Genomic DNA, 26,850 nt, shown 5'->3' with positions numbered 1-26,850 from the left:
TCTCTCTCTCTCTCTCTCTCTCTCTCTCTCATGCCACCAGCCAAAGTCTGATCCCACTGGCTATAGAACACAAGTATGCAAAACATGTGTGTAGTTCTGTGTGTTTATATGGGTGTATGTGTGTTGTGTGTGTGGACATTTACATCAGTGCATACATACACACACACACACACACACACACACACACACACACACACACACACACACACACATCACCCTATTTAACATGTTTGTTTTATATACTATGCTAAGTGTGCATACTGAACTCCACAAGACAACACGCAAGACACAGAATCCCTACCAGCTGAAGAGCTGCTGTACTGTAGCTGACCCTGACCTCTGACCTCCATGGAGAGGGGACAAGGAAAAAGAGAATTTCCTTATGGGGATAAAATAAGTTTCACATTTTATGTCATTATTATCAACTGGCATGCTGTGGATTTTCATGTCTCACTGTATTATGCCTTGACTTAGACAAGGTTGAGAACAGCTACTGTATGAAGTTGTCAGAGCTACGGAAGCAAGCACAGAAGTGTACATGCTCTGTGTTTTCATTGGTCAGTTTGCTGACAGTAGAACCCGGTTGCTATGCAGCATGCTGACCTATGGCAGTTCTAACCCTTCCCCTTCATCTTGCTACCAGCCAGAGAGCAAACGCTGTGGCTGCAGCTACACTAGCTCTCACTTTTCACATGCTGCAAACCTTGCTTTCACTTGGGTTTTATGGTACAGCATATACAAATACAAATACAGTTACTAATTGTTCCACAAACATTGTTTTTATTTATTTTTTTAATTTATTGAAATAAAGAGAACTACTTAGGTCATATCAGCTCATGTGGCCAATGTTTAGGTTTATATAACGCAAAAATACAGATAATAAATTGGTACTGCATTTGTTCATGATATGCTTATACTGTATCTTCTGGACTCCATCATACTAAAGCCAATTTGACTGCTGCAGAGTCAAAGAGAAGGCTAAGCATAAACAGGTTAGAGCAAGATGATATAGATCAGTAATCCAATCACTGCACCACAGTTGGACTGTTGTTGCACTGTACTACAGTCAAGATCTTTTCCACTTCTCTCTACCCTCCTTTCTTGCTCCAGGAGTTCTTTTGCTGTTGTGGAGGCAGCTTGCTGTGGCAGGGTTCCACTGAGCATGCTCAGAGCCGGAGAAATTGTGCAGGAGCAAGGGCATTAGAGTGGTATGCTGGGTGACTCCACTCAACCAGCCATCCCTGTGCCTATGAAAAACACTGGGGTAGTTAGGTGCATGTGTGTGTGTGGGGTGTGTGTGTGTGGTTGGGTTGGGAGGGGGGTGCAAGAGTTTTTTCTATGCACGCATGTGTGGGTACTGCAGGGGCTTCTGAGCCCAACCAAGGTCTGGTGTTGTGGCCTACTTTCCCTTGGTGTGTGTGTGTGTGTGTGTGTGTGTGTGCGTGTGTGTGTGTGAGTGCCGTGGGAGAAGATGAGATGAAGGTTGAAGTGTATTATCCTCACCCTGCGCCATTGCCTCAGCCCCAATCACACTGCTCCACCACGCTGAGACCCCCCCGCCCTCGGACACATGATATCACTGGGAATGTGTGTGTGTGTTCGTGTTTGTATGTGTGTGTGTTTGGAAGAGATAAACAGCAACGAAATAACTATATACTGTAGATAAGTATATAGAACAAGATAGAAAGAAGAGTGATATGTGTGCGCGATTTTGTGTGTGTGTGTGTGTGTGTGTGTTCGCGCGCGTTCATCTTGGAATGATGTGGGAGATGAGGGAGTGTGGGAAGTAAAGTAAGATTGCATTTATTGTTTCAGTTTCATTGGTTTTTATAGTCTATCATATCAGCTGGCATAGGAGAGGGTGGGGGTGTAAGAGAGTGTGTGTGGTGTGTGTGTGGTGTGTGTGTGTTTGACCTACCTAACCTACAGTATTCTACCCTTGTGCTAGGCGTCAGTCTCATACCATGCTGTGCACTAGTGATGGGAATTTTGACAAATTTATTGCTGATTAATGCAAAGTTCCTGACTAACCGTTTAGTCTAAAAATACAAATATCAAAACAGACTTTTATGCCCAAAACATGCTACTCCTGTGCAAATTAATTCAGTTTTTCATCAGTACATTTAATAAATATTTAATATATGAGTTGTTGATGAGCCATAGAAATTTAGTGTTTTGCTCTCAACTTAGTATTTAAATTAAATATTAGATTAATTAGTCTCAATCGCTGACTAGTTCATCACTGGTCATTTAATCATTCCCCTTCATGCAGTATACACGTACAGTATGCTGCATACTGAATATATACTTAATTCCTAAAAAATATCATACAGACATCCTTCAGTAACATAATTAACATACATCATAACTTTTTCTAATCTTTAACTATTACAAATATTTGAGCAATTGCCTTGTTTGAAGCATTTTGTATGGATGAAACACTGAAATGAACAACACTCTTTTTACACTCTATCCATTTACTCATGAATTCTATTTTCTTTGCAGTGTCCTGCAAAAAGTCATTCATGATTCAGTTATGATATGACATGTCTTCTTTAGCTAGAATAATTCAGATTACAGGAAGCAGTTGTACGTTTTTCTACGATAATACTCTGTGTTCTGCTACTTCTGGTGCCATTGGCTGCTCAGTCATTACATGCTGGCTCAGCCGCTGGCTTGTCACTCATCAACAGATCACATTTCATGCCTTTTAACCCCCGAACTCCGTACTCGCACACTCAAGATGCTTTCTGTAAAAGTGTACTTACTCGCTTGAGTGGCTTGAAAAAGGGAGACCATTACTGTGCTAGTATTCACAACCTGCCTGCCCTGCTGTTTCCACCATCATGTCCATTGCTCAGTGTGTGTGTGCGTGCGTGTGTGTGTGCGCGCACTTGCAGGCATACAGTATATGAGTATGTGTGAGATCATAGATAGGTATACTTTACTGAACTTTGTGTGTTTGCTTACATGTGTGTTTGTGAGCGCTGTCTGTTTTCATTTGTCTGTGTATCCAGGCAGGGTGCTTTGTGTGCATGCTGCTTCCATGCAGTGCGTGTGAATGTGTGTGTGTCACGAGGTGCTGCGAACTCTTGAGTGCATTTCTGCTTCATTTAAATCCGTCAATACTTCAATTAGAAGCCGACGAAGGGCTCAAGGGAACAGCGATCTGCATGTGTTCTTCTGCTTTATTTGCACTCTCTCACTCTCTGTTTCTCTCACTTTTGCGGAGATGAGGGACAGATTAAAAAGATAAAAAACACATTATTTTGTTTCATTTTATCATCTTGCTCGTTTGCTGGCAGCGATGTCTCCTCAAAGTGTCTAAATCCCCTGTTGCTAACAACAAAGTGTAGATTTATTCACCATTTACAGATCATTTTTTATCTTCGCTGAATCCCTCTCCCAACAAAATAGTGCTAAAACCAGATGAATATTGAAGCACTAAATCATATATTTAAATCATTGTGCATCAGACACAACTATGTGCACCTCTGTGTGTGTGTCTTGGTGAGTGTATCGCTGTTCATCCTTTATCCAAAATACACTGTTAACAAAATGGATTCTGCAAAGTGACAGAAAGGAGATCTTCTGGCTTGTACAATTGCAGGACCCTTTTTGGTGTTTGAAGAACTCTTTTAGAAAGCGCTCTCCATAGAAACTAGCTCCTCAATGGTTCTACATAAGACCTTTATGGTGCTATAAGGAACATTTTTTTTAAATTCATGAAATATTCCAAATCAACTGTATAAAAAGAGCCCTTTTAAAAATGATACAGAGCTCCACAATCTCATTAGCCAAGTCTTATTTCAATACCTACAGTATGAAATCAAGCAGGGTTTGAACATACAGTAGGTCATCAATGGTTAACTTGTTCCATAGGCAAATGATTAGACCGCTTCACCACCAAGTTCATTTGGTCTGTTGGAAATACCAATTTCCACACAGCAGATGCTGTGTATGAAACCACCATTGGTTTGTCAAATAAAAGAAAAAAGAACCAAGTGGTTCAAGTGGTGCTTCAAAACAGTGATGGTATTATAATGCACCATTTAGCCCACAAGTAACATCTTTTGTCAGAGTGTAGCCTCCTCCCCCCACAGTTGTGCCCCTCTGCCCAGTGACAGAAAGTCAGGCATGACGACTGGAACCTGACAGCCTGGGTCAAGAGGCCAGAGAGGCAGGGATGGAGGCTGTCCACCTCTCTCTTTTTGCCCTCCTATCTCCTCCCATCTATACCTCCCTCTGTCTCTTCCCCTCTCTCTCTCTCTCTCTCTCTCTCTCTCTCTCCCTCTCCCTGGCTTCCCTCTCTTCCCACACACTTTCTCCTCTACCCTCCTGTGTTTTATTACCAGGCCCCTGTAATATCGCTGGATATTAAAAAATATACATCAACCGAGCAATTATGGGCTATCAAAAAGAATAGGTTTAGCCCGGGGCCCTGCGAGTGCTGCAGAGTCGATGCATAGAGATGAGATGAGGAGGAAGAGAGTTCGCCTCCTGCAGCCGAGCCTCACCTTGGCCACTGAAGCACATCCGCGGGTTGGTAGATGGAGAACATTTTAGATTTACTGTGCTCCACTGTACATGACGGTGCTCTTGGACACATGAAGACTTTAATGTGTTTCAGTCACACACACAGGCAGATGCACGAACACACACATAGAGCCTCACACACGCACAAAAGCACACACACACACACACACAGTCACAGACAAACAAACATCCAGATGCTTACAGAAGCATTCATTTACACATGCACCCACACATACACAAACATATGTGCGCACACAAACTGACACAAACACACACATGCATACACACACACACACAGACGTGCTGTCATTGCGTGCCCTTTCCCCCGTTCTTTTCGATGAGCTAACAAGCGCGAGCGTCGTCGATGTTAACTTGCACTGCCAAGGCCTCCGATTTAGATGGAGAAAATAGCCCCTGTTAAGGAGCAATAACATTTAGAGAAGGGGCTGAGGAGGCTCTTTTAATGGGACTCACTTAAAATTCATAGTTGCTATGCAAAATAAATCAGCGTTTTTCCTGCGCGGGGGCAGTGGGAAGGGGGGGTTGGCGGGGTAGAGGGAGGGAGGGGCTGAGAGTGAATAAGAGATGAGGTTTAAACGTTGGCAGCCCCAAGTCTGACACATTCCATCATGTCGAGGGTGGGTGGGGGTTGGGGGGGGGGGGGGGGGGATGGCGCACGTAGACACACATACAAGCACACGGGCAAACATGTGCACCCACACACACACACACACACACACACACACACACAGCACCCTTTGATTTTTGCTGGCTGCCTCAAAAGGGGAGTTGCACTACGAGGAAGCAGCAGTATAGAAACAGGTCGAAAGGAGCATATATGTGTGTGTGTGTGTACATGTATGTGTGTGTTTTTGTGTGCATGTGATGTGCTAGGTGGTAGTGGAAAAGTGGAAAGTGTATGCAGAATTTCTGGATTTTAATTTATGGTATACACTGAATGTACAAAATATTAGGGAGTCTTTTCATGAAGTCCACTGATGAGGTGAATCCAGATAAAAGCCATTATCCCTTATTGATTTCCCTTATTGAATCTCTACCAATCACAAAGGAGGAGATGTAGATAAAGCGAAGCAGACCAGTTAGAGAAGGATTTTTAAGCCTTGAAACAATTGAGATGTGGATTGTGCTGCAACTCAAAATCAGGAAGACGTCCCTAATATTTTGTGCACCCAGTGTATCTGTGTGCACATACTCTATAGGCAGTGCATATGTGTGTGTACCAGACCTGGGTGAAAGAGTAAATAGAAATAATCCTTAGCATTTCATTTTTCAACCTGCATACACTACAAAATTGTCTCAGTGACACAAGTACAGTATAATACATAATTTATAACACTTTCAAACACTTTAATTGACTTTTGATTCTCTAACTTTTCCTAGTATTACCAAACCGCACCCGTCTGACGTCGACATAAGGCCAAAACAAATTATTAAAAAAGTATTTGCAAATACTATTTCACCCAGTGGAATATGTGTGAGGAGGCATGTGTGTATTTATACATTGCATTTTTGTGTGTTCGTGTATGTCACAGTGTTTCTGTCTCTGTTTTTGTGTATGTAGTGTTTCTGTCTCTGTTTTGGTTTGCATTTGTCTGTGTGTGTGTGTGTGTATCTGTGTCAGTGTGTGCAAATACAGTATGTGTGTGTATAGTTAGTATTTCTGTATCTGTCTTTATTTGTGCATTTCTGCATGTGCAGGGTGTGTGTGAACGTCTGTGTCTGTCTTTATTTGAGCAGTTGTGTATATGTTTGAATGTGTGCGTGCGCTTGTGTGTGTGTGTGTGTGTGTGTGTGTGTGTGTGTGCGTGTCTGTGTGAGACAACAGCAGGGCCAGCGGACTTGTCTGCTGTGTATGAATAATCAAAGTGGTCTCTCTCATCATTAAATCATCGCTATCCTGGTGGGAGCCTGAGGAGGGAGATGGAGAGAGAGAGAGAGGGAGAGAGAGAGAGAGAGAGAGGGATCATAGTTAGCGCTGCAGGGGTACATGCTCTCTCTCTCTCCTCGATCGTGTAGTGTGGCTGAGATGTGTCATGAGCACAAGTCTTTTCTGCTCTCTATGCTCGCCCACTTAGCTCCCCCAGACACAGGCGCACACACACATTCATACATATGCACACACACAGTATACCACTCGTATACACATGCACATAGACACATTATCACAGGCATGTACAGACATTCACACACCGGCTCAAACACACATACTGCATCTCTCTTAGAGGAGGCCTCCAACCGCTAGTCCACTCCTTTCACCAGTATCTGCTGATTGTAGCTGCTGCTGCTGTTGCTCTTTTCAGTGTCACTGTGTGCACAACAGTAGGCCTATATATTTACTGTGCAGTATACCTGAAACCATCTAATACATGCCTGGTCTTCAACTGTCTGTCTGTCTGTCTCATGTAGCAGCTTGGGAGATTGGCATATGTTAACAAATAAATGTCTGCCTCTAATGAAATCCTGGTTCAAAAAATATTTAAAAACAAATCATCAGACACTTTAAAATGGGTTTAATCCTGCAATCTATGGGGGAAATTATTGGACGTCTTGATGTTGAAATATGTGCTATTCAATGTTTTCCTTGTTAAGGTCAAAGGCAGCCACCTATGTAGGTGTTTTGTTTTTTTAATCTGAAATTAGAACTACTCTCTATCTTTTCTTTGCACAATGAAAATGTTCCAATAGTGCCATTCCTTGCATAGGGATTTTGAATGGATTCTCATGCAGGTTTTCTCCTAAATGTTGTAAAGTGCTTTGAGTAACTCTGATTCCCAAACCCTTATGAGCCATCACCCCATCAGCGGCAATTTCATCTTCTCCAAAACTTTATTGCTTTCTTTGGAGCTTATCTCCCCCTACAATACAAGAGTAAAAGAGTATCTCCTCCTAACCTCCTAGGCTGTGTGTTGAATTGTTTTAACATGCACTGGACACTGTCCATAATGATGGAGATGAGCATATTCATTCACTCTACTCAGAGCCTCAGAAGTTAATTCAGTGTAATACGGTTAATTCAGGAGATCCACACTGCAGAGATCATTATACTGTGAATAGCACCTGGAAGTCTCTATTAGTCTGGAGAATTCTTCATGCAAGAACAGAGAAAAAGATAGAGAGAGAGAGAAAGAAAGTGTGTGAGAATGTGAGGTAGCGTCAGCCTGTTCTGCTGAACACCACACACACACACACACACACAGACACAAAAGACAAGATCTGTTGCTAATGAGCCTGGTGTGCGGTTACGGCGTAGAGCCAGACCGGCTCCACGCGCGGACCGAAGGGAGTTCAGTCAGGAGTCACCACTTTCTTCTCCGTTCCTCTGCCTCATCTTCACTCATCCGGCTCAGAGCGCTAGCAGCACGTTACCGCGCACTATCACTATCAAAGCAGACACAGGCTTACCTGAAGGGCTCCATTTCAATCTCTAAGTATTGTGGGAGACAGGTAGACTCAAACATGAGTTCAACATGGTCCCTGGAGTATTTAAATGGTTGTTATAATTGTCAGAGAAAAAGAGAGAGGGAGTCTTCTCAGCATACTACAAGAAATAAAGTTGCTCTACTCTTCAAAATAAGATTTGTTTCTTTTATTTTGGGTCAAAAAGAAGTATACATCTAAAAAAATAAATACCCATACACATTTATTTATGTACCCAGAGATTAACATGACAGTAAAACACGTATTTCAAGTAGATGTACTGATTTCTTCAACAGCTCATGTCTAAATAGAACTAAATAGTTATTTCACCCTCTGAAGGTGTGCAGATATTCTGACTACTACTTCAGCAGCTCATGTAAAATGGCCAAGATCTAGTTATTTTGAGTAGTATTAATGTCTTTCTCTCTATCTCTCTCTCTCTCTCTCTCTCTCTCTCTCCCCCACCCATACAATCCAGTCCCAGCGATGATCACGTCGTACCCCAACACCACGCTGGCCACGCAGGGCGAGGAGAAGCGGATGAGCTGCACCGCGCACGGGGAGAAGCCCATCATGGTGCGCTGGGAGAAGGAGGAGCGCATCATCAACCCGGAGACCAGCCGATACGTGGTCACCGTCAAAGAGGTGGCGGACGAGGTCATCTCCACGCTGGTGGTGGGTGCTCTCAGTGCAGTTCAGTGTGGCGCAAGCACATTCCCGATGGTGTTTTTTAAAGTGGGACCACCAACCTTAAGTATTCAGTCTATTTATTCAGATAGTTGAAAAGCCGAGAAAGGTCTGGCAGAACTTGATCCCAGTTCACATTATCTTCAAATCTTCAAGTATGACATATTGTTTATATATGACATATAGTTTGTCTGTTGTCTGTTTGTATGTTAAATTCCAGTTCAGTTTGATGGTTATTAAAACATAGTAATTATGAGTACATTTGTATTACAGTATGCCATAGCCATAGCTGAGTGGTTAAGTGCCACTGAGTTGAGTGACAAATCCCACCAGAGCTTTGTCTCCGTCTTTTCTTTCCTACTGTCTAACTAAAGAAATAAAAGTACTAAAGCTGAGTGCACTGCCTATTCTCCCATCAAAGAAATCATTTGGGATGAAACATTATAATTTTCGATTCCTAACTGATGGTCTTAGTCTCTATCAACCTGAATGCCTGAATGTGTTTCTGTAGATCATGCCTACTGTCCGTGAGGACTCGGGTTTCTTCTCCTGTCATGCCATCAACTCCTTCGGCGAGGACCGAGGCATCATACAGCTAACAGTGCAAGGTAGGCTCCCTCCTTTGCCTCAGACTCCTGCTTCAGTCCAGCTCAATGGTATGTGCTTTTACAGTGGGTTCATTTGGGACATGACAAAATTCCCTCAGGGGGTAGTAAAGTTTTCCTTAATTCATTACTTCATTCATTCATTTATTCATTTAATTGCTAGTCAGTATGAGTTCTACTGGTTGCAGCGCTATCCATAATCTCTCACCGGGGAAATCAGAGACAGAGTAAAACCGATAGGTCTGCCTGCCTGGGATCCACTGCTATTTTAAGACTACAGCTCCAGAATCTCTCTCTCTCGCTATCTCTTTCCTCTCTCATTCCTTCTTTCCTTCTCATCCCCCCTTCTCTCTCTCTGTTGCGTCTTCTCAGAACCACCAGACCCTCCTGAGGTGGAGATCCGGGAGGTCAAAGATCGGACCATAGCTCTCCGCTGGACCATGGGTTTCGACGGCAACAGCCCCATCACAGGATATGACATTGAGTGCAAGAACAAATCAGGTAGAACTGAGTTACCCTATTATGTCTGACACATATGGAAAATATCTGAAACTATTACTGAAATGTACGTGGTTAAAAAAAATCCACACTGGAGCTTCCAGAAATGACAAACTCTCTCCCTCTCTCTCTGTCTCTCTCTCTCTCTCTCCCTCCTAGCTTCATGGCTATCAGCCCAGGTAACCAAAGATGTGTCACCCCAGCTCAACCAGGCCACTATTATCGACCTCCACCCTTCCTCCACTTATAACATCCGCATGGTTGCCAAGAACACCATTGGCAACAGCAACCCTAGCAACGAGCTCACCATCACTACAGATGAAGCAGGTTAGTCAGCTGCTCATGAGCATAACACTCCTTTCTGCAGAAACTCGGTCACAGTGTCCTTTTTACTTACCTTTGTAATGACTTTATTTAATTTGGTGCAATCAGCTTCACAATAAAATTAACAGCTGATCAAAAAGGGCCAACACAATTTGTTGAAAATGATCATAACATTGCAACAAAGTGAACATTAAATGGTGGATGTCACATTTTGGAAGGAAACTCTTCAGATAAAGTGTCCATTACCTCCTGGCCTCTGAACCTGATGAATCATCTTGCACATAATTCTTTTATCATTGTTTTTATATGGAAGCCATCATTTGAGGTCCTTTATATTTGGAGAAGCAGATCAGTTCACTGTTACCTTTGGTCAGCTCTATCCCTGTTCAATTATCTTCTATTGCTTGTAATGATTCCCCCATAGGCAAACCAGCGCATTAAAATGGCACATTTTACTGGACTCACGGAAGGAAAAAAAAACCTCATAAAATTTAAATCAAATCAAACGTGTAGCGTTTCTCACATTACTTTCAAAGGTTAAGGTTTGTGTTATTACGAAGGTTTTTATTCATCTGAGGTGGAAGCTGCAAGGTGGGTGAACGAGCGAGAGCTTCATGCATTCTTAGCTCAGCAGCACCACCTAGTGAAACTGAACGGAAGGAAAAGTAAATGGCAGATCATCCCTCCCCATTAGACGGCGGGCGTGCTGTAATGTTGAATGATGTGCTTGATTTGCAGCCCCTGATGGCCCTCCGCAAGATGTTATTCTGGAGCCCACCTCCCCCCAGAGCATCAAAGTTACCTGGAAGGTACAGTAGTCAGCAGGCAGTCAGGCTGTGTGTACCTTAGTATGACCCGATGCACTGAAATAACAAACACTAGGAGGATGTACTGTACAATACAAATTCTACATTAACACCTTGTGAGTATAGTTTATAAACTATTTTATATGTCTCCTATGATATTATAAATTAAACAGTAAAGGATCAGAAAAAAAAGTCCTTTCTACAGATGCTAGTTTTGCAATATGTATTATTGTAACTCAGTATGTAAGTAGTATTAAAAGGGAGTATATATTGAATTGGACTGGTAAGACTTATTATTATTGACATCAGATGATAATGTAACTGTACTGTATGACAATAATGTCAGCATATTAATGCCAATGGTAAATAGTTCTCATTAGTAATAGCAACAATAGAGTAATACATGTATTTAGGCCTACTTATGCAACTTCAACTTCAGGTTTAAGTTCTTTTTATTGCCGCCGGTATTAGTTTTACTGTGATTATTTGCTCCATCTTTTATGGCACATAATAAATGAACTGCAACAGAGAACATATGTACTGTAAACACAACAAATAGACAGTAGACGGAGAGTAATGGTGTCACACACATAACAGATAAGGACAAGCTGCATAACCTTGGATGGAGCGAAGCGTAATGGCCGAGGAGTGCAAGGGGTTAGAATTCAGGCTTTGTATTAGCTTGGGTGGAAGAAGCTACGGCTTATGATTTATGGTCTTTCTGACAGTTTTTCCTCTCTTAATCGTTATCCCGCAGCCCCCCCATAAGCACCTGCAGAACGGGGTGATCCGCGGCTACCAGGTGGGCTACAGGGAGTACAGCCCCGGAGGCAGCCACCAGTTCACCATCATCAGCATGGACACCACAGGAGACACCACCGAGAGCATCCTGCTGGACAACCTGAAGAAGTTCACCCAGTACAGCGTGGTGGTGCAGGCCGCCAACAGGGCCGGCACCGGGCCGTCCTCACAGCAGGTGGTCACCAAGACCCTGGAGGATGGTAAGTAGGGGGTGTGGGGGTGTGTGTGGGTGCGTGTGATGATGCTGAATACACTGACTGTAGACAGTAAAAATGTGGAAGTACTTGGTATGGTTTGTTTTAGCCTATGTTCAGAGCCAGATGGGTCTGAACACAGAGGACAATAAGACAAATGTCAGAAAATTAAGAGAATTACAGGAAAGAATTCGAAAATCAATTTAGGATGTTGATTGACATCCTACCTGACACAGTATGAGTTTTGCTGATGCAATACACCACACCATCCAGGTATCAGGTACTCCAAGCAGGTTAAAACAAACACTAAGATCATTTCTAACTACTATTTGATCCACATCTGACTGTATACAGAAGCCACTGAAAAAAACATACATTGAAAACCACAGGAACAGCAGAAGCAATACTGATACTTGTCTATCTGTGATTGGAGAAGCCTTTTTCTCAGTGTCAGAACATGTCAGTAGTGTGTGTGTGTGTGTGTGTGTGTGTGTATACGCACATGTCTGTATCTGTGTTTGGTTTGTATATTAAGGTTTCTATATTCAATTTATTAGGAAACAGCCATCTATCTTTATTTTGTGGATTAGTTGCAGTGTAAATTCTTATTTTGAATTGAATGAGTGATTTGAAACAGACTTGACCCCAGTCCCGTTAGATGCAGTGAGTCTGAAAGAAGCTCAAACTTATTCTTGTGAAAAGACTACCATCTCCTGGACATTTGTGGAACTACATTGGACAGATAAATGTCTGTTTATCTCAAGTACTATTCTTCACAAGGCCGACAGAGGGGGATGTACATACAGACTGTACAAAAAATATAAGGAATACCTTCTTATTATTGAATTGTATCCCCCATCGCACGTTTTCTTTAGGATCAAAAATCCTTCTTTGACCTGTGTCCTCCCCTTCAGCTACAGTACAATTCCCATTGAGGGTGGGAGTGGAATTAATAAAAAAATCATTGCTTTCACATGAATTCACCTGGGCAGTCTGATTCCTGGAAAGTCTAAGTGTTGCTAATATAGTGTACATTGTCAGTATGCGATTTTGCGTCTGTGATTATGTTTATTATGTTTCACCTTTGCCTGTCCACCCAAACACGACTGTCTGGGGGCCATTTAATACTATTAATGTCTCTAGATTTCTTAAGATGTTTGTATTCAAAATCATCACAATTTTGGGGGTGCAGTTATCATTATGTTTGACATAGTAAGCAACAAACATCATGTATCTTTCTTCCAAAGAAATATATAACATTTTCGAATCAAACACTAGTTTTCACCATCGTCCATTCCAGTGATTCTCAAGGTAGGTTCTCACAGTTGAGGTGTAAAATGAGAAAAAAAAATTGTGACTATTGTGTCATTTACCTGTTAGCAGAATTAGACATAGTACAAAAACAACTGATATATCCATATATCTATATGGATGTTCTTGGCAAAACGCCTGGAGCTCATCAGTTATTTGCTGAGCTAATTTGAGATCCTCAATCAATTGCCTAAACTAGAACCCCTGATCTATCCACCCCAGAACTATTAAGCCACAATGCTAATATTGCCTCTCCTCCTGTCTCTCTCAGTACCTTCCCGCCCCCCTGAAAACGTCCTGGCTGTGGCCAAGTCCCCAGAGGTCATCTCCCTGTCCTGGATGACTCTGCCCAGGGAGGCTCTCAACGGAAACCTGCAGGGCTACAGAGTCATCTACTGGGCCAACCTGCCTGATGGAGGTACGCACACACACACACACACACACACACACACACATGCTGACATAATTTACTGTATAGATCGATGCAGTTTAGATTGCTTACTATTTAGGTCCGTACCTAAAAGCCTGTCACTTACAGGATATTGCCTTTGTTTTTCATTGCTGTTGTTTGCTGTCACAGTTCATCCACTAGGGGGAGCTGTTGGTTCGTCACACTGCACTATGATGTTGTGTGTTGCAAAGTGGTGTAACTTATTAGATCATTTGAGCTCTCCAGTGTATTTTTTACTTCATAGAACGCATTTACAAGTAGCTGTTTCCTGATAAATGACCAACACCACTTTCCCTCAGTAAAGGAAAATTGTATCTCATTCACCCCGGGTTAATTTGAACCATCTATATCTGAGTCATCCTGTTTGAGGTTTTATTAGATGTTGTGTTTTATCATTATTGCAGCTATGAAAAGAGATGCTAGTGGAATCCTGCTGTAAAATCAGATTGATGGAAAGTCTGTAACATTTGGAATTCACAGCACATTTTTTCAAAGATATTTTAAAGTGCAATTGTTAGCAATAGCAGTCACGTGCTCATATTTGCACTGTTGCAACATCTCCTCTATCAACTGATTTACACCTTACAACAACAAATTCAGATTTTTCAACCAATATAAGCCACATTGCAGTATGAGCAAGGTTGATCAGCAATGGAAATATCCTGACAATTCTTGGAATGATCTTCAACACACGCTAAAAATCAATACTCTACTAACGTATGGACAATTTAAAACCATGATCACAAACCTCCCTGCTTCAATGTGTAACTGTTTTAATTGATTTTCTTCATTCTCATCTATGTCTTGTCCTATTTATTTTTAACTTGTAACTTGTCTGTAACTCGACATCATTGTAAATGAGGGCAACCTCAATGGTTCTTCGAGTTTAAATAAAGGTTTGAAATGAAATGAAATGAAAAATCCTATTTGTATCGCATTGAGGAAAGAAAAACAGATTTTGGTGGTTCCTGTGTAAATTGAGCTTGTCTTGATTCCACCCCGTGCCCTATAGCAGTGATCCAGCCTGGCTAGCCTCCATCAATAATTCACCATGCAATAACTCAGTGAGGGCCACTGCCTCAGCTCTGAGTGGCAGGACACACAGTCAAGGACAGGAGAGGAGAGGAGAGGAGAGGAGAGAAGAGAGGAGAGGAGAGGAGAGAGGAGAGGAGAGGAGAGGAGAGGAGAGGAGAGGAGAGGAGAGGAGAAAAGAGAAGAGAGGAGAGGAGAGAAGAGAGGAGAGGAGATAGGAGTATACCCGCTGTACTGTAGGATCAATTAACAATACAGGCACATACATCTGAATTTCTGTCTTTGTGTGTATGGACATCTGTGTGCTTGTATTCTTAATTTTATGTGTGTGTGTGTGTGTGTGTGTGTGTGTGTGTGTGTGTGTGTGTGCACTTGGGTCCAGGATCATAAAACATTTTCCAAATTTTAGGGACAAAATCAACTGTCAATTAGGGTACAAATGAAAATAAAAATAAAAATCCCTTTTAATCCCCTTTTTGTTGAATTAAAACACATTGGAGTGTAGAGTAAACATGCCACTAATTTTTCTAATTACAGAACACAAATTCCCCAATAAAGTCAAATAAAATTGTGTCTCTCATCATAGGAAACCAACATTTTGATAACTTTTAAAACAATTTATTATTATTCAGAGTTATCACCATACCATATGTACTCTCCTCTGTCAGAGCTTGGAGAGATCAGGAACGTGACGACCGCCCAGCCGTCTCTGGAGCTGGACGGCCTGGAGAAGTACACCAACTACAGCATCCAGGTGTTAGCCTTCACCAGGGCTGGAGATGGCGTCCGCAGCGAACAGATCTACGTGCGAACTAAAGAAGATGGTAAGACGCACTACTGGATATGACACAAACAACACACTCCAATTTGTGCTCAACTTAAATCTTACACACAAGTCCTGGATTCTCAGAAAATGATCTAAAAACAGACTTCTTCCTTACTACTGGTTCCTGGCAATTTTGCCAATTTAGAAATTTTGGCTTATGCTTATTCAAGCTGTTGCACTCATTGCAAGTCACTCTGGATAAGAGCGCCAACTAAATTCCTTAAAAGGACCAGATTTAGGTCCCAGTTAGGCCATCCAATACCAAAATTTGGAAGTTATTTGAATATGTTCTGAACATGAATATTTGAATATGTTCTCACCAAACACTGATGATACATGAGATTTAGGTCCAGTTAGGTCATCCAAGTACAGAAATTTGCCAGTTAGTACTGAAAAGATACTCAGACATACTGCACAAAACCAGTGTATTTGGTGCTGATATCCATGGATGTAGTGGAGGATAAACCTGCTTAAACCAAGTTTACCCACTTTTTCATGAATATAAAAAAAATCAATCCTATTCTGAAACTACATTTGATGATTTATTTTGTTTATATTGGTGTTTTTTCGCCTGGTAATCCCTTATGATGATGCTGCATCATATGCTGTAGCTTATTTGGTGTGATATATCATCCAGTAAAACAGCATACTGTTCACTCAATACATTTATTTGAGGCCCTCTTAACTTTACTCTTCTTTATTCTTCTCCAGTCCCTGGTCCTCCAGCGGGGGTGAAGGCTGCAGCCTCCACCAGCTCGGTGGTGTTTGTCTCCTGGCTGCCTCCACTCAAACTCAACGGCATCATCAGGAAGTACATCGTCTTCTGCTCCAACCTCCATCCTATGGTAACGGTATTGGTTTACCTTTACCTTTTTACTGGTCTTGTTCACTTTTTCCACCTTCACACTACTGCTGCCCAATGATATATTAACTTTTTCCCCCTCTGTCCCCAGGTGATGAGTGAGTTTGAGGCCTCTCCAGATGTGTATTTCTACAGGATCCCCAACTTGGCTCGGAACAGACAGTACAGTATCTGGGTGGTGGCTGTGACTGCTGCTGGCCATGGCAACAACAGTGAGAAGATCACTGTGGAGCCTCTGGCCAAAGGTACACCATCTTGACTAAACTGGCATGACAATCATCTTTCCTAGGCACAACAGTTTATTTTTATACAAAGTACAGTTAAGTAGTCCCAAGCATGGCTTTAGTAGAATCACATGAAATATCACTGCTTTTTGGTCTGTTCATCTGTCTGAAGTCTGCAAAGCATGTGCAACTGAAAGATCTGTTAAATATCTGAATCTTTATTATTGGGTATTTTGTTATTGATGTAGATATAAATAAATCATTTAAATCTGAGTATTTAGGCAATGATACAAAGGGCAACTTTTTTGGGCAATGATGATGGGCAACAAAGCCCATGAAGTTGCACCATGATGGTGCTTTAATCACATGGGAACATCCTGTTGCCAGGAAACATTTGAATAGATTTCTGAAACTGTATCTCACTTTGTTGACTGTTGCTGAGAGCTTTACACATCTAGACTGCCCAAAACATTGTGTATCATCGCTATGTGTGTGTGTGTGTGTGTGTGTGTGTGTGTCTGCCACTTTCAGCTCCAGCCAGGATCCTGACTTTCAACGGGACAGTGACCACTCCCTGGATGAAGGACATTGTTCTACCATGCAAGGCTGTGGGAGACCCTCCTCCTACCATCAAGTGGCTCAAGGGAAAGTAAGTGACAGTATAGTCTTGTTCAATACAAGAGGAATGTTTACATTTTAGGGATGTCATGAAAACAAAGTTGGTCTTACTCTGTAGGGTTCATCTTTTTCTGAAATTATTGGTGTAGGGAGGTATTGTCCTAGATTAAAAAAAGTGTGTTTTGATTCGCCAATATAGAGTGGTCTTGCCGTCATCTTCTGTAGTAATAACTTTCCTAACTTTCTGTCTGTCTTTTCCTAGCACCAATGGAACCCCTACCCCTGTCCTGGTGGATGGCCGTCGTAGCGTCCATGGCAACGGCAGCTTCATAATCCGCACAGTGAAAGCAGAGGATTCTGGGAACTACAGCTGTGTGGCCAGCAACAACTGGGGGTCGGATGAGATCACGCTCAACCTGCAGGTTCAAGGTGAGGAGGAGGAGTGGTAGACCATTCAGAAATATACAGTACATAACAACCAGAAGATAAATAAAGTTCAGCTAAGGAAGCTTGTTAGTAAAGCGCTTCAGTTATCCTTTACGTGAGGCATGGATTCCTAAACCTTTTTTTTACCCAGGATTCAAAGTGAGAAAATGTAGTCTAGCACTGGGACTCATTTTGTACTCTAGTCATGTGTGGAGCCACCAGAAACAGGCTAATTTGGGGCCTTGACCCCTCATTTAGGAGAGGCTGCTATGGGGTAACAATAACTTTGTGGAGAGTTGAGCGGAATTCTAATTGAGTGTGTTTTTATGTAAACAGTATTCAGTATGCTAACTCTAATCACAAATAAGCTCTCATTTGGGATAGGTTGTTTATTATGCTTCTTCATATCCTGAACACGTATTTCCCTGTATACATAAAAAAACAGGATATTCCTTACAGATACAATTAAAACCAACAATAAATGTGATGGGTTGTATACAGTACATGGCTCGGTATCCTGGGTAATATCAGCATCTCCTTATCATATTTGGGCTTTTCATAATCAATGTATAAGTTTGTCTGGGTTATTCTAAATGGTATGTAGCATTATGTGTACCAACTCACTAACAGAATATCCAAAAGAATAATGTTCATGTACATGCACTCATTGTAAGAGACAGAAGAGACAGGGAGCTGTGTACTCATGAAGAAATAAAACCATGGTACTTTTCATACTGAATAAGAAATCACTTGATTATGGTGGCACATTAACAAGGACATATAAAACATAGTGAAACACAACATGGTGAAAATCCAATCAGTCTTAATGACAAATAGTTTTTCCATTTTACAGCCCAGTTCATGGGTATCAATGATATTATTTAGGAAGTTCAGTTCTGGAAAATCTTATATAATGTAGAATATTTTTGACTGTCTAAATTTAGGTTCAGGTTCTGGTCAAATACATTTTATTAATGTATTTGACCAGCAGATGCTTAATAAGCTTTCAATAAGTTTCTTAGCCCATCAGAACTCAAAATACAAGTCTGCTCCTGCCTGTGAACAAAATATCCTTAACAAATTATCATGCAAACAAAGTAGGGCGACAGTGTTTCAACAGGGGGCGCCATATTGTGATTACAGATTGGGCATTTAATTGTGGCCAGGAGAAATTAGATAATTTAATATGGATACAAACCATGTAATGAACTTTTTATATTTGTCCTCATATCCACAGTCCCTCCTGACCAGCCACGCCTTACAGTTACCAAGACCACCACCACATCTATCACACTGTCATGGATACCCGGAGACAATGGAGGGAGCTCCATCAGAGGTGAGCGCGACACACACACACACACACACACACACACACACACACACATTCACACACTCAGACATACATGAATACACTGCTGAACTGAAACAGCACAATTGACAGAGTTCCATCAGAGTTGAATGTGACGCTCACACATACACATACACACACTGGCGTATGCACACATAAGCATGCTTTGACCACACACATTTTCCTGCATGTGGAAACAGCCACTTCCCTCCTGTACACCAATGACACTTCAGCCCAATGTCAACTCAGCCATTACTCTGGTCTAAAAATCCCCGTTCTTCTTGTTTCTCATTATCTGGTGCCAGTGCTGAGTGCCGGAGTCCTAAAAAGTAGATGGTGGATAGATTAAACAGGAACAGGGAAGATTAGGTGTGTTAAAGTGAAAGATTAAAGCGTTCCATCTTCAAGAAAGCCCAATCACGGTAAGACTAGCCCAAGTGATTTATCATTGCTCCTAATCATCGCTGCACTAAGTGGGGCTTCTGTCTTCAGAGTTGTAGCCACTTTAAAAGCTGTCCATGATGCTTTCTGTGTGATATTTGTTTTGCTTCCCTCCTCAGCGTGTAGAGCCATCCATCACCAAATACAAACCCCTAAGCTTACAATTGTCTATTGTTCTCTCTTCAGTCTTCACTTAAATATTTTGTTATACCCACCAAGAGCGACTAGGTTGACTCTACTGTAAATGCACCAGCCAGGCAGTTTAATCCATATAGAGATTTCTCTAATGATGAGAATTTGGAAAATCTTTACATGTAAATTATGCTATTATGGAAAGGCCAATTTAGCAGTTATAGAATAGTTAATGTTTCTTTATGTATTTCTGCCTCTCTCAACATTTTTCTCTCACACCAAATCTCCTGCCCTCTTTCTCTCCCCCTTCCCCCCCCCCCTCTCCTTCTCTCTCACCTCTCTCCTCTCCCAGGTTACATCCTGCAGTATTCAGAGGACAACAGTGAGCAGTGGGGCAGTTTTCCCATCAGCCCCAGTGAGCGTTCGTACCGTCTGGAGAACCTGAAGTGTGGCACCTGGTACAAATTCACCCTCACGGCCCAGAATGCAGTGGGGCCAGGGCGCATCAGCGAGATCATCGAGGCTAAGACCCACGGGAAAGGTATGGAGCATAACACGAAGGGGTTTTGCTTTTCTGATACACTGAGTTTTGAGTTATGAGATCTCAAGATCAGTCAAAATGCAATCATCTAATTGCATTGCCTGGGATGATTTAAGGCAACTTAGTTTGGGATTCAAGTTCCCATACCTATGATACAGTCTTTGTCTCGTAATTCTAGAGAGTGAATACAGGTACGGGAATATTTTCTTTTAACCATCGCAGCCAGTGCAATTTGATGACATGATATGATTTCATTTTCATTGATCTTAAGAACTCAAAAACCCTATTCTACTTATAGAACAACAATCTTAAAGTCAATTTTGGTGGTATTCCCCTTTAACTCATATAGTTATTTAAAAAAAATGGTATCCATGTATCATCATTTTTTCTTTATATCCACAAAAGTTATCGTGTTAGTTGACTTTGAAAGTTTGTTCCAAACATGAACTGCGTAAACTATGTTGATTGTATGTGACCTTCTATAAGTTGTGTCTTTACCCTCCTCTCTCTCTCCTCTTTGCAGAACCCCAATTTGCCAAAGAACATGAACTCTTCACCAGCATTAACTCCACCAGGGTCAGGCTCAACCTGATTGGCTGGAACAACGGCGGCTGCCCAATCACCTCCTTCATACTGGAGTACCGCGCAGTGGACTCGGGCACTTGGACCACAGCCCAGCGCACATCGCTGACCAAGAGCTATATCCTGTACGACTTGCAGGAGGCAACCTGGTACGAACTGCAGATGAAGGTCACCAACAGCGCCGGCTCAGCGGAAAAGAGGATCACCTTTGCTACTCTCAATGCTGACGGAAGTGAGTTTGGATTGAACAGATTCCCACAGAGTTCCACAGCCTGGCCCGTATCTAGCGTCATGGGATCAGGATAGGAGGATTTGTAGCAACTGATATAGTGTAATAAATGATTTCACTGGTACTTTCTAGCTTTGGGAGAGAGTTGGTCATATTTACAATTACGGCTTGAAATGGGCCGCTGTAATAACATATATAGTATGAATTAGTAAACTGAGTGAAATAACATTTAAGGGAACCCAGTAAGTGATTCCACTGTAGATCTGTACTCCCTCTCAGACATGAGATAAATTTAAATGTTTTTATGGTAGTGTATGTGAATTTAATTTTTATATTAGACATTGAACCCACGCATATTTTAAAGCCCCAAGCATGAATTTATATATTTAAATATTTAAGGTTTGCATACACTTTTGAAGAGTTTGAATTGAACATGGATAGTGCGACTTGAACAAGAGTAGGATATCTCTAACCCATCATTACTCAAAGATAGGTATGTTTTACTCTCAGGGGCGAATTCACAAAAGGATTGCGCGGCTTTTGCTGACGCTAAACCTGTGCAAATAAGACAAAAAGAAACTGTGTAATTCACAAAGCACTCGCAAAGGGTGAAATGCCCCGCTAACTGCGCTGCCACGCAAATAGCGTCTCGGTGCTCCTGTGCTATTTGCACGTATTTAAATTAGGTAATATGCATACATTTGGCGCAAAATTGCCCCCTTTCTATGCAAATGAGCCTCATTGCAAAAACAGTCCAATTCACAAAGGTCGGCGCTAATTGCCACACGCAGTTAGAGTGAAATTATTAGCGTATTCAGAGAGTTGGTGGTAACTGAAGCGCATTTATAAGGGGTGTCACGCCCAGACTTTATCACTTGTTGATTTAACTGAGAATTGAATTGAATTGACCTTGCAAATGTCTCTGCAACAATTCCACCTTTGTGTGACCTAAAAAATAAAATTGTCTGTAAGTACAGTCTGTAAATAATATTAATTTTACTATTACTATAGAACTTTAACACAGATTGCTTCACAAACAAAAGCAAATAAATCAGTACAACCAAACAATCAATACAACTCAATTTCATTTTCACTTATCTCACTAGTCAGCACAGTGGGCTTTATTTTGGCCTAAAGATTCAGCACCATGGACAGCCCCGCTCAAACTCATTTACAGTATTACCTCCGCCAAGGAGGTTATGTTTTCGGTGCCGTTTGTTTGTGTGTGTGTTTGTCTGTCTGTCAGCAGGATTACGGAAAAACTACTGGCCCGATTTTCATGAAACTTCGTGGAAGGGTGTAGCATGGGCCAAGGAAGAACCCATTAAATTTTGGAGCGGATCCGTATATTGGTTGCGCTTGCACATTTGCATATCATAGAAGACTGGATTGGCCTTGGCGGAGGTCTGCGCTCGCGAGTGCCCTTCTAGTTTATTTTGGGATGCAGTGAGATGCAATGACAAACAAAGGATGCAGTGACAGGATGCAATTGTGTCATGAAAAATAAATGAATAAAGCTCCCCTACATTCTCCTTTGTTCTCCGCTTCAAATCATGCCATCTTCTTTTGCAGTCTGAAGGTGCGTTTGGAAACACCAACAGCACTGACAGACTGGGATATTAAATCCCAAATATGGTTTCTCGCAGTCCCGGTTAAATTTCTTGCCTGAAGTTTTGAGGAATGCCTCTGCACCTCTTCCGTCAGGACTTGCAGCTCGCGTCTAAAAAATTCATTTTTCTCTTTCTCCCTGCCATTGTCCTGTCTACTGTGTTCTTCGCGCAAAGGCAACGTTTATACTTTGCCACATTGGTAATTGCAATCAGACGCAAAACAGGGGCAAATTGCACTCAGTTGCAACAGGTTATGGGCGTGTTTGCGCTGGCATATCATTAGCGCAATATCTTTTGTGAATCGGTCCTTGAGACGGAGCAAATAGCGGTTGCAAATGATACGCAATTCATGGTGCTATTAGCGGCCGCAATCCATTCTTTGTGAATTCGCCCCTCAGTGTTTACAAGCGTTACCCATATAAACCTTTTATAGCCTCAAAATAATGTAAAATAATGTCAAATAATAAAATAGTAAAAAAAAAAATGATGTCACTCATGTTTAGCTGTCACATACTGTACTACTGTCCTTACATCAAAAGCTCAGTCAGTCAATTTGAGAGTAAAAACATACTTTAGTCAAAACATCCACATTGTTTCAACAGGGGGTGCCATACTGCAATTCTACTTACTGTATGTGCTTCAAAATAATTAAAAAATGAGACTATCTTGTCAGGCTTTGAACGCATTGACTGGTGTTTTGAGGGCTCAGGTTGAGTAAGAAGACGGGGATGGTCTTATGATCCTCCATAGGGCATGCTGTAGCTTTATTTTCCTGGGGCTACAGATTGTGTCAGTCACACACAAAGGGACTGAATAAGCCATAGAGAAGGATAGGAGGCAGGGAGAGCTCAGTGGTGCACTACAGTCTATTCATTAATTTCCTTTGAAGGGTTTTACTGAGAAGTGTAAGCTGCCTGTCAGAGTGTTATGTGTAAGTGGATGTGTCTCTATGTGTGTGTGTGTGTGTGTGTGTGTGTGTGTGCTTGAATGTGTGGGCAAGTTCATGTGTGTGCGTATGCCAGCATCTGGGAGTGGAGGCCATTGTCAGTTTGACAGTGGTTCTATACCTTCGCTCAGCTGCTGAGCAACACCCCAGGAGACTTATAGCATGTATTCAGCCTTCTGCCAACCTGGTGCCCCGGCCTAGTTCAGCTAAAGGACAAACCAAGTAGCAGGCACTCCGGAGAGCAGCTGCCTCGCTTAGCTGTGCAACTTCACTACATGTGTTGCCTGAGGAGGTAACAGGCCGCGGGGTCCGTACCATGGCAGGCCTCGGTCCAATGAATTATCTAGTAGGCTAGTATAATTTATGATAGACAATTTTCATCACTTGTTCTGATATTTTATTTATAATTACATATAGAGAGACACACAGACAGAGTTTATATGGTTCAATTTCGGAATATATTCCATAGGTTTGTCCCTTGTAGTCACACATAGGTTGAATGCTCCGATCCCAGACACTAAAATATGGAGGGGGAGACTGCAGGCCAATTCAGGCTTTCCAGTGAAGTTATTTGTCAGCGCAAAAATAGCACAGTGTTGTTCATTTTTCATTTTTTTGTGAGCTGAAATTACAAATAGTCTACAGGATGTGTGACTTGGGCAGTCACACATTTGTCCAATGACTGGAAAATGGATTAATTGTATGAATAGGGTAATCTGTTCTCTACACAGCTGAATGGACAGGCTTGAATAGATATGAACTGAAGGTGTGAGGTGGCCAGGCAATGGAAGCAATAGGTGCTGTGTTCACCAATATGAAGGTGAAGGTTAGGCAGAAATATAAAAAATGTTCAGCACACTGCGAGGATGACATGAAACTGCCCAAACAGAAGTAACAGACCTTTTCTTCTAGATGGACAACTTGGTTTTTGAGCCATGAATTCCTCATAAAGGAGTCTGAATGTGTTTCTTGACTTTGTCTTCCTCTCAGGTACCATCCCTCCCCTGCTGAAAACTGGAGATCCCATCTCAGACAACATGTCAGGCAGCGGAGGCCTGAAGATGGTGGTGACCATCACCTCTATTCTCGTAGTAGCTGTGCTGGTCTTCATCATGCTTATGGTGCTGAAGAGGAGGAGGAGGGAGCAGAGGCTCAAGAGACTCAGAGGTGGGTTTTAGATCAAATCATAGTTTATTTAGTGTAAACGACATCTCACAAAGGTATCATATGCTTTTCATAGAGCTGAAGTTAAAAAGGCAGTGAAGATGGTCTCAGACACACACACTCATACTGAAATACTTGCGCACATCCACTCTGTGAACACACACATATTTACACACACACTATATATGCTTGTATGCACACACATACTCACCAACAGGCCCACAAGCACATAGACGAGCACAAAGTGATACGTTTAAAATGCCATGTAATTAAAATCTTGTCACGCTCAAGTGCATCTGAAGCAATTAAACTGTGTTAAGCCAAAATCGAGGCTATTGACTTTGCTCTTGTAATCAAGAAGCTACCAGGAGGAAACTCCTGCAGTTGTCTCTTCAGATCAAGCGTCTCCATGCTCACTTTGTCCACACTCTAACATGGTTTCACTGCCCTTTCTCCAGAGGAATTGTGTAATTCATATCATGTCAGTGCTTGTATTTCCACTGCTGTAGCCTATCAACCAAGACAGTACTGTTACTGTGCTAACTAGCTCTATGCTGACTTCACAGATGCCAAAAGCCTGGCAGAAATGCTGATGAGGTATGTATGCTTAATCCGCCTTTAAGCAGTGAACATAAATCACAATGCAGCCTGGAGTTATCTATCACTAAAAATCAAATATATTGCACAGACGATATGCTGTCCCTCTTCTCGGAATTACTTATCAACTTTAATGGAATTGAATTAGCATTTCTGTAATACAATGCAAAATCACGCAGTTAAAAGAAAGTAATGGGTTTTCCTCATTGATCTGCGCAGTAAGAACACCCGTACACCAGACACAGTGAACAAGCAGCAGCAGACGTTAAGAATGCACATCGACATCCCCAGAGCACAGCTCCTCATCGAGGAGAGGGATACTATGGAGACAATCGGTAAGAAGGGAGCCATCATATGCTGTATGATCATGACTGACATAATCCATATGATCAGTAGCTAACGATCATGTTCTTTTCAGCTACTGACTCTGCTTTCTTCTGTTGTTTTTTTTTTTTTTTGCTTTATATTTCCTTCCCTTCCTCCCTTCCATCCTTCCCTTCCTTTCCTTCTTTCCTTCCCCGCTCTCTCTCTCTTAATCTCCTGTCTCCCAGACGACAGGTCCACCGTGCTGTTGACAGACAATGACTTTGGGGAGACGAATAAGCAGAAGTCCTCCACAGTGACCCACACAGTCCACTACCAGTCTCTGTCCCAGGCCACTGGACCACTGGTGGACGTGTCCGATGCCAGGCCTGGAACCAGTGAGTCCCACCACCGTCAGTGCTCAACATTTATTTCCTTTACTACTAATACTACTGCTATTAGTGCTAGTCCTGTACTACTAATCATGTATGTAGAATGTGATTGTTTGGAAAAGTGTCTTGTGGATAAAGCAGGTTTTTAATTGGGTTACTTTGCAACCATGAGTAACAGCTAACGTTCCTCCTGAATCTACCGTGCAAACAGTTTTACTCTCACAGATGGATGTCATTGTAAAAGAAAATGACCTTAGCGGCATCAAAAACAAACACCGGTAATAGCATTTCATTGCCCATTCATCTGAATTACATACTAGGCAAATACCCTGCACTGCCCTCATATATGAGCCGCCCTCCAGCGCTGAGATTATAAAGCGACAGCGGCTCTGCTGCATAACAGCCTTTGGGGTTCTGGTGTTTGAGCTCCACTGAAGCGGAACTGATGAAGAATAGCGATCTCCCCGCCTCTTCCTGACACATCCTCACCTGATTGCCCTGCTCCAACTGGCCAGTGCGGCCTGAATGCACACACACACATGCTCATAAACACTTGAACACACACATACAGTATGAACACATGCACACAAGATCAGGTGCAAGCACATAAAACGCACACAACATGATTACAAATCCTTGCACACACACACACACACACTCTCTTGCATACACAAACACAGAGACACATAAGCTTACCATACAGCACAGTCACAGAACCATGCACATGCACCGCAACACACACACACACACACACACACGACTGGTTCGTTTAGCTTGGCCAATGGGGCTTGAACCCAATTTGCTGACTCAGCCTTATCTCTCCCCACTGTTGGCCAAACACCTCCCTCCCTCCATCCCTCCATCCCCACTGATAGAATTACTCCTCTCTGACCTACTACGATTACCAGCACTATTCTTCTCCACCC

The 26,850-nt window shown here is 42.1% G+C and overlaps 1 protein-coding gene across 2 annotated transcripts in view; it reads left to right on the top strand.

Moving 5' to 3' along the window:
- Nucleotides 1-26,850, top strand: part of dscamb (Down syndrome cell adhesion molecule b) — a 122,989-nt gene that overhangs the window by 87,674 nt on the left and 8,465 nt on the right. Inside the window, exons 12-30 of one of the 2 annotated variants that reach the window (XM_078284039.1) lie at nt 8,453-8,649; nt 9,173-9,269; nt 9,639-9,767; nt 9,924-10,091; nt 10,827-10,897; nt 11,652-11,895; nt 13,472-13,618; nt 15,352-15,507; nt 16,221-16,354; nt 16,463-16,616; nt 17,127-17,244; nt 17,476-17,642; nt 18,877-18,975; nt 19,913-20,101; nt 20,625-20,915; nt 24,459-24,635; nt 25,199-25,229; nt 25,449-25,564; nt 25,781-25,945. In XM_078284039.1, coding sequence (XP_078140165.1) covers nt 8,453-8,649; nt 9,173-9,269; nt 9,639-9,767; nt 9,924-10,091; nt 10,827-10,897; nt 11,652-11,895; nt 13,472-13,618; nt 15,352-15,507; nt 16,221-16,354; nt 16,463-16,616; nt 17,127-17,244; nt 17,476-17,642; nt 18,877-18,975; nt 19,913-20,101; nt 20,625-20,915; nt 24,459-24,635; nt 25,199-25,229; nt 25,449-25,564; nt 25,781-25,945 — 2,850 coding nt within the window. The remainder of the gene's footprint in view (nt 1-8,452; nt 8,650-9,172; nt 9,270-9,638; nt 9,768-9,923; nt 10,092-10,826; nt 10,898-11,651; nt 11,896-13,471; nt 13,619-15,351; nt 15,508-16,220; nt 16,355-16,462; nt 16,617-17,126; nt 17,245-17,475; nt 17,643-18,876; nt 18,976-19,912; nt 20,102-20,624; nt 20,916-24,458; nt 24,636-25,198; nt 25,230-25,448; nt 25,565-25,780; nt 25,946-26,850) is intronic. The other variant, XM_078284040.1, reaches the window with a different exon arrangement.

The sequence above is a fragment of the Centroberyx gerrardi genome, chromosome 6 (assembly GCF_048128805.1).
Source record: "Centroberyx gerrardi isolate f3 chromosome 6, fCenGer3.hap1.cur.20231027, whole genome shotgun sequence".
Lineage (NCBI taxonomy): Eukaryota > Metazoa > Chordata > Actinopteri > Beryciformes > Berycidae > Centroberyx > Centroberyx gerrardi.
This window is presented reverse-complemented; position numbering and strand designations above follow the sequence as displayed.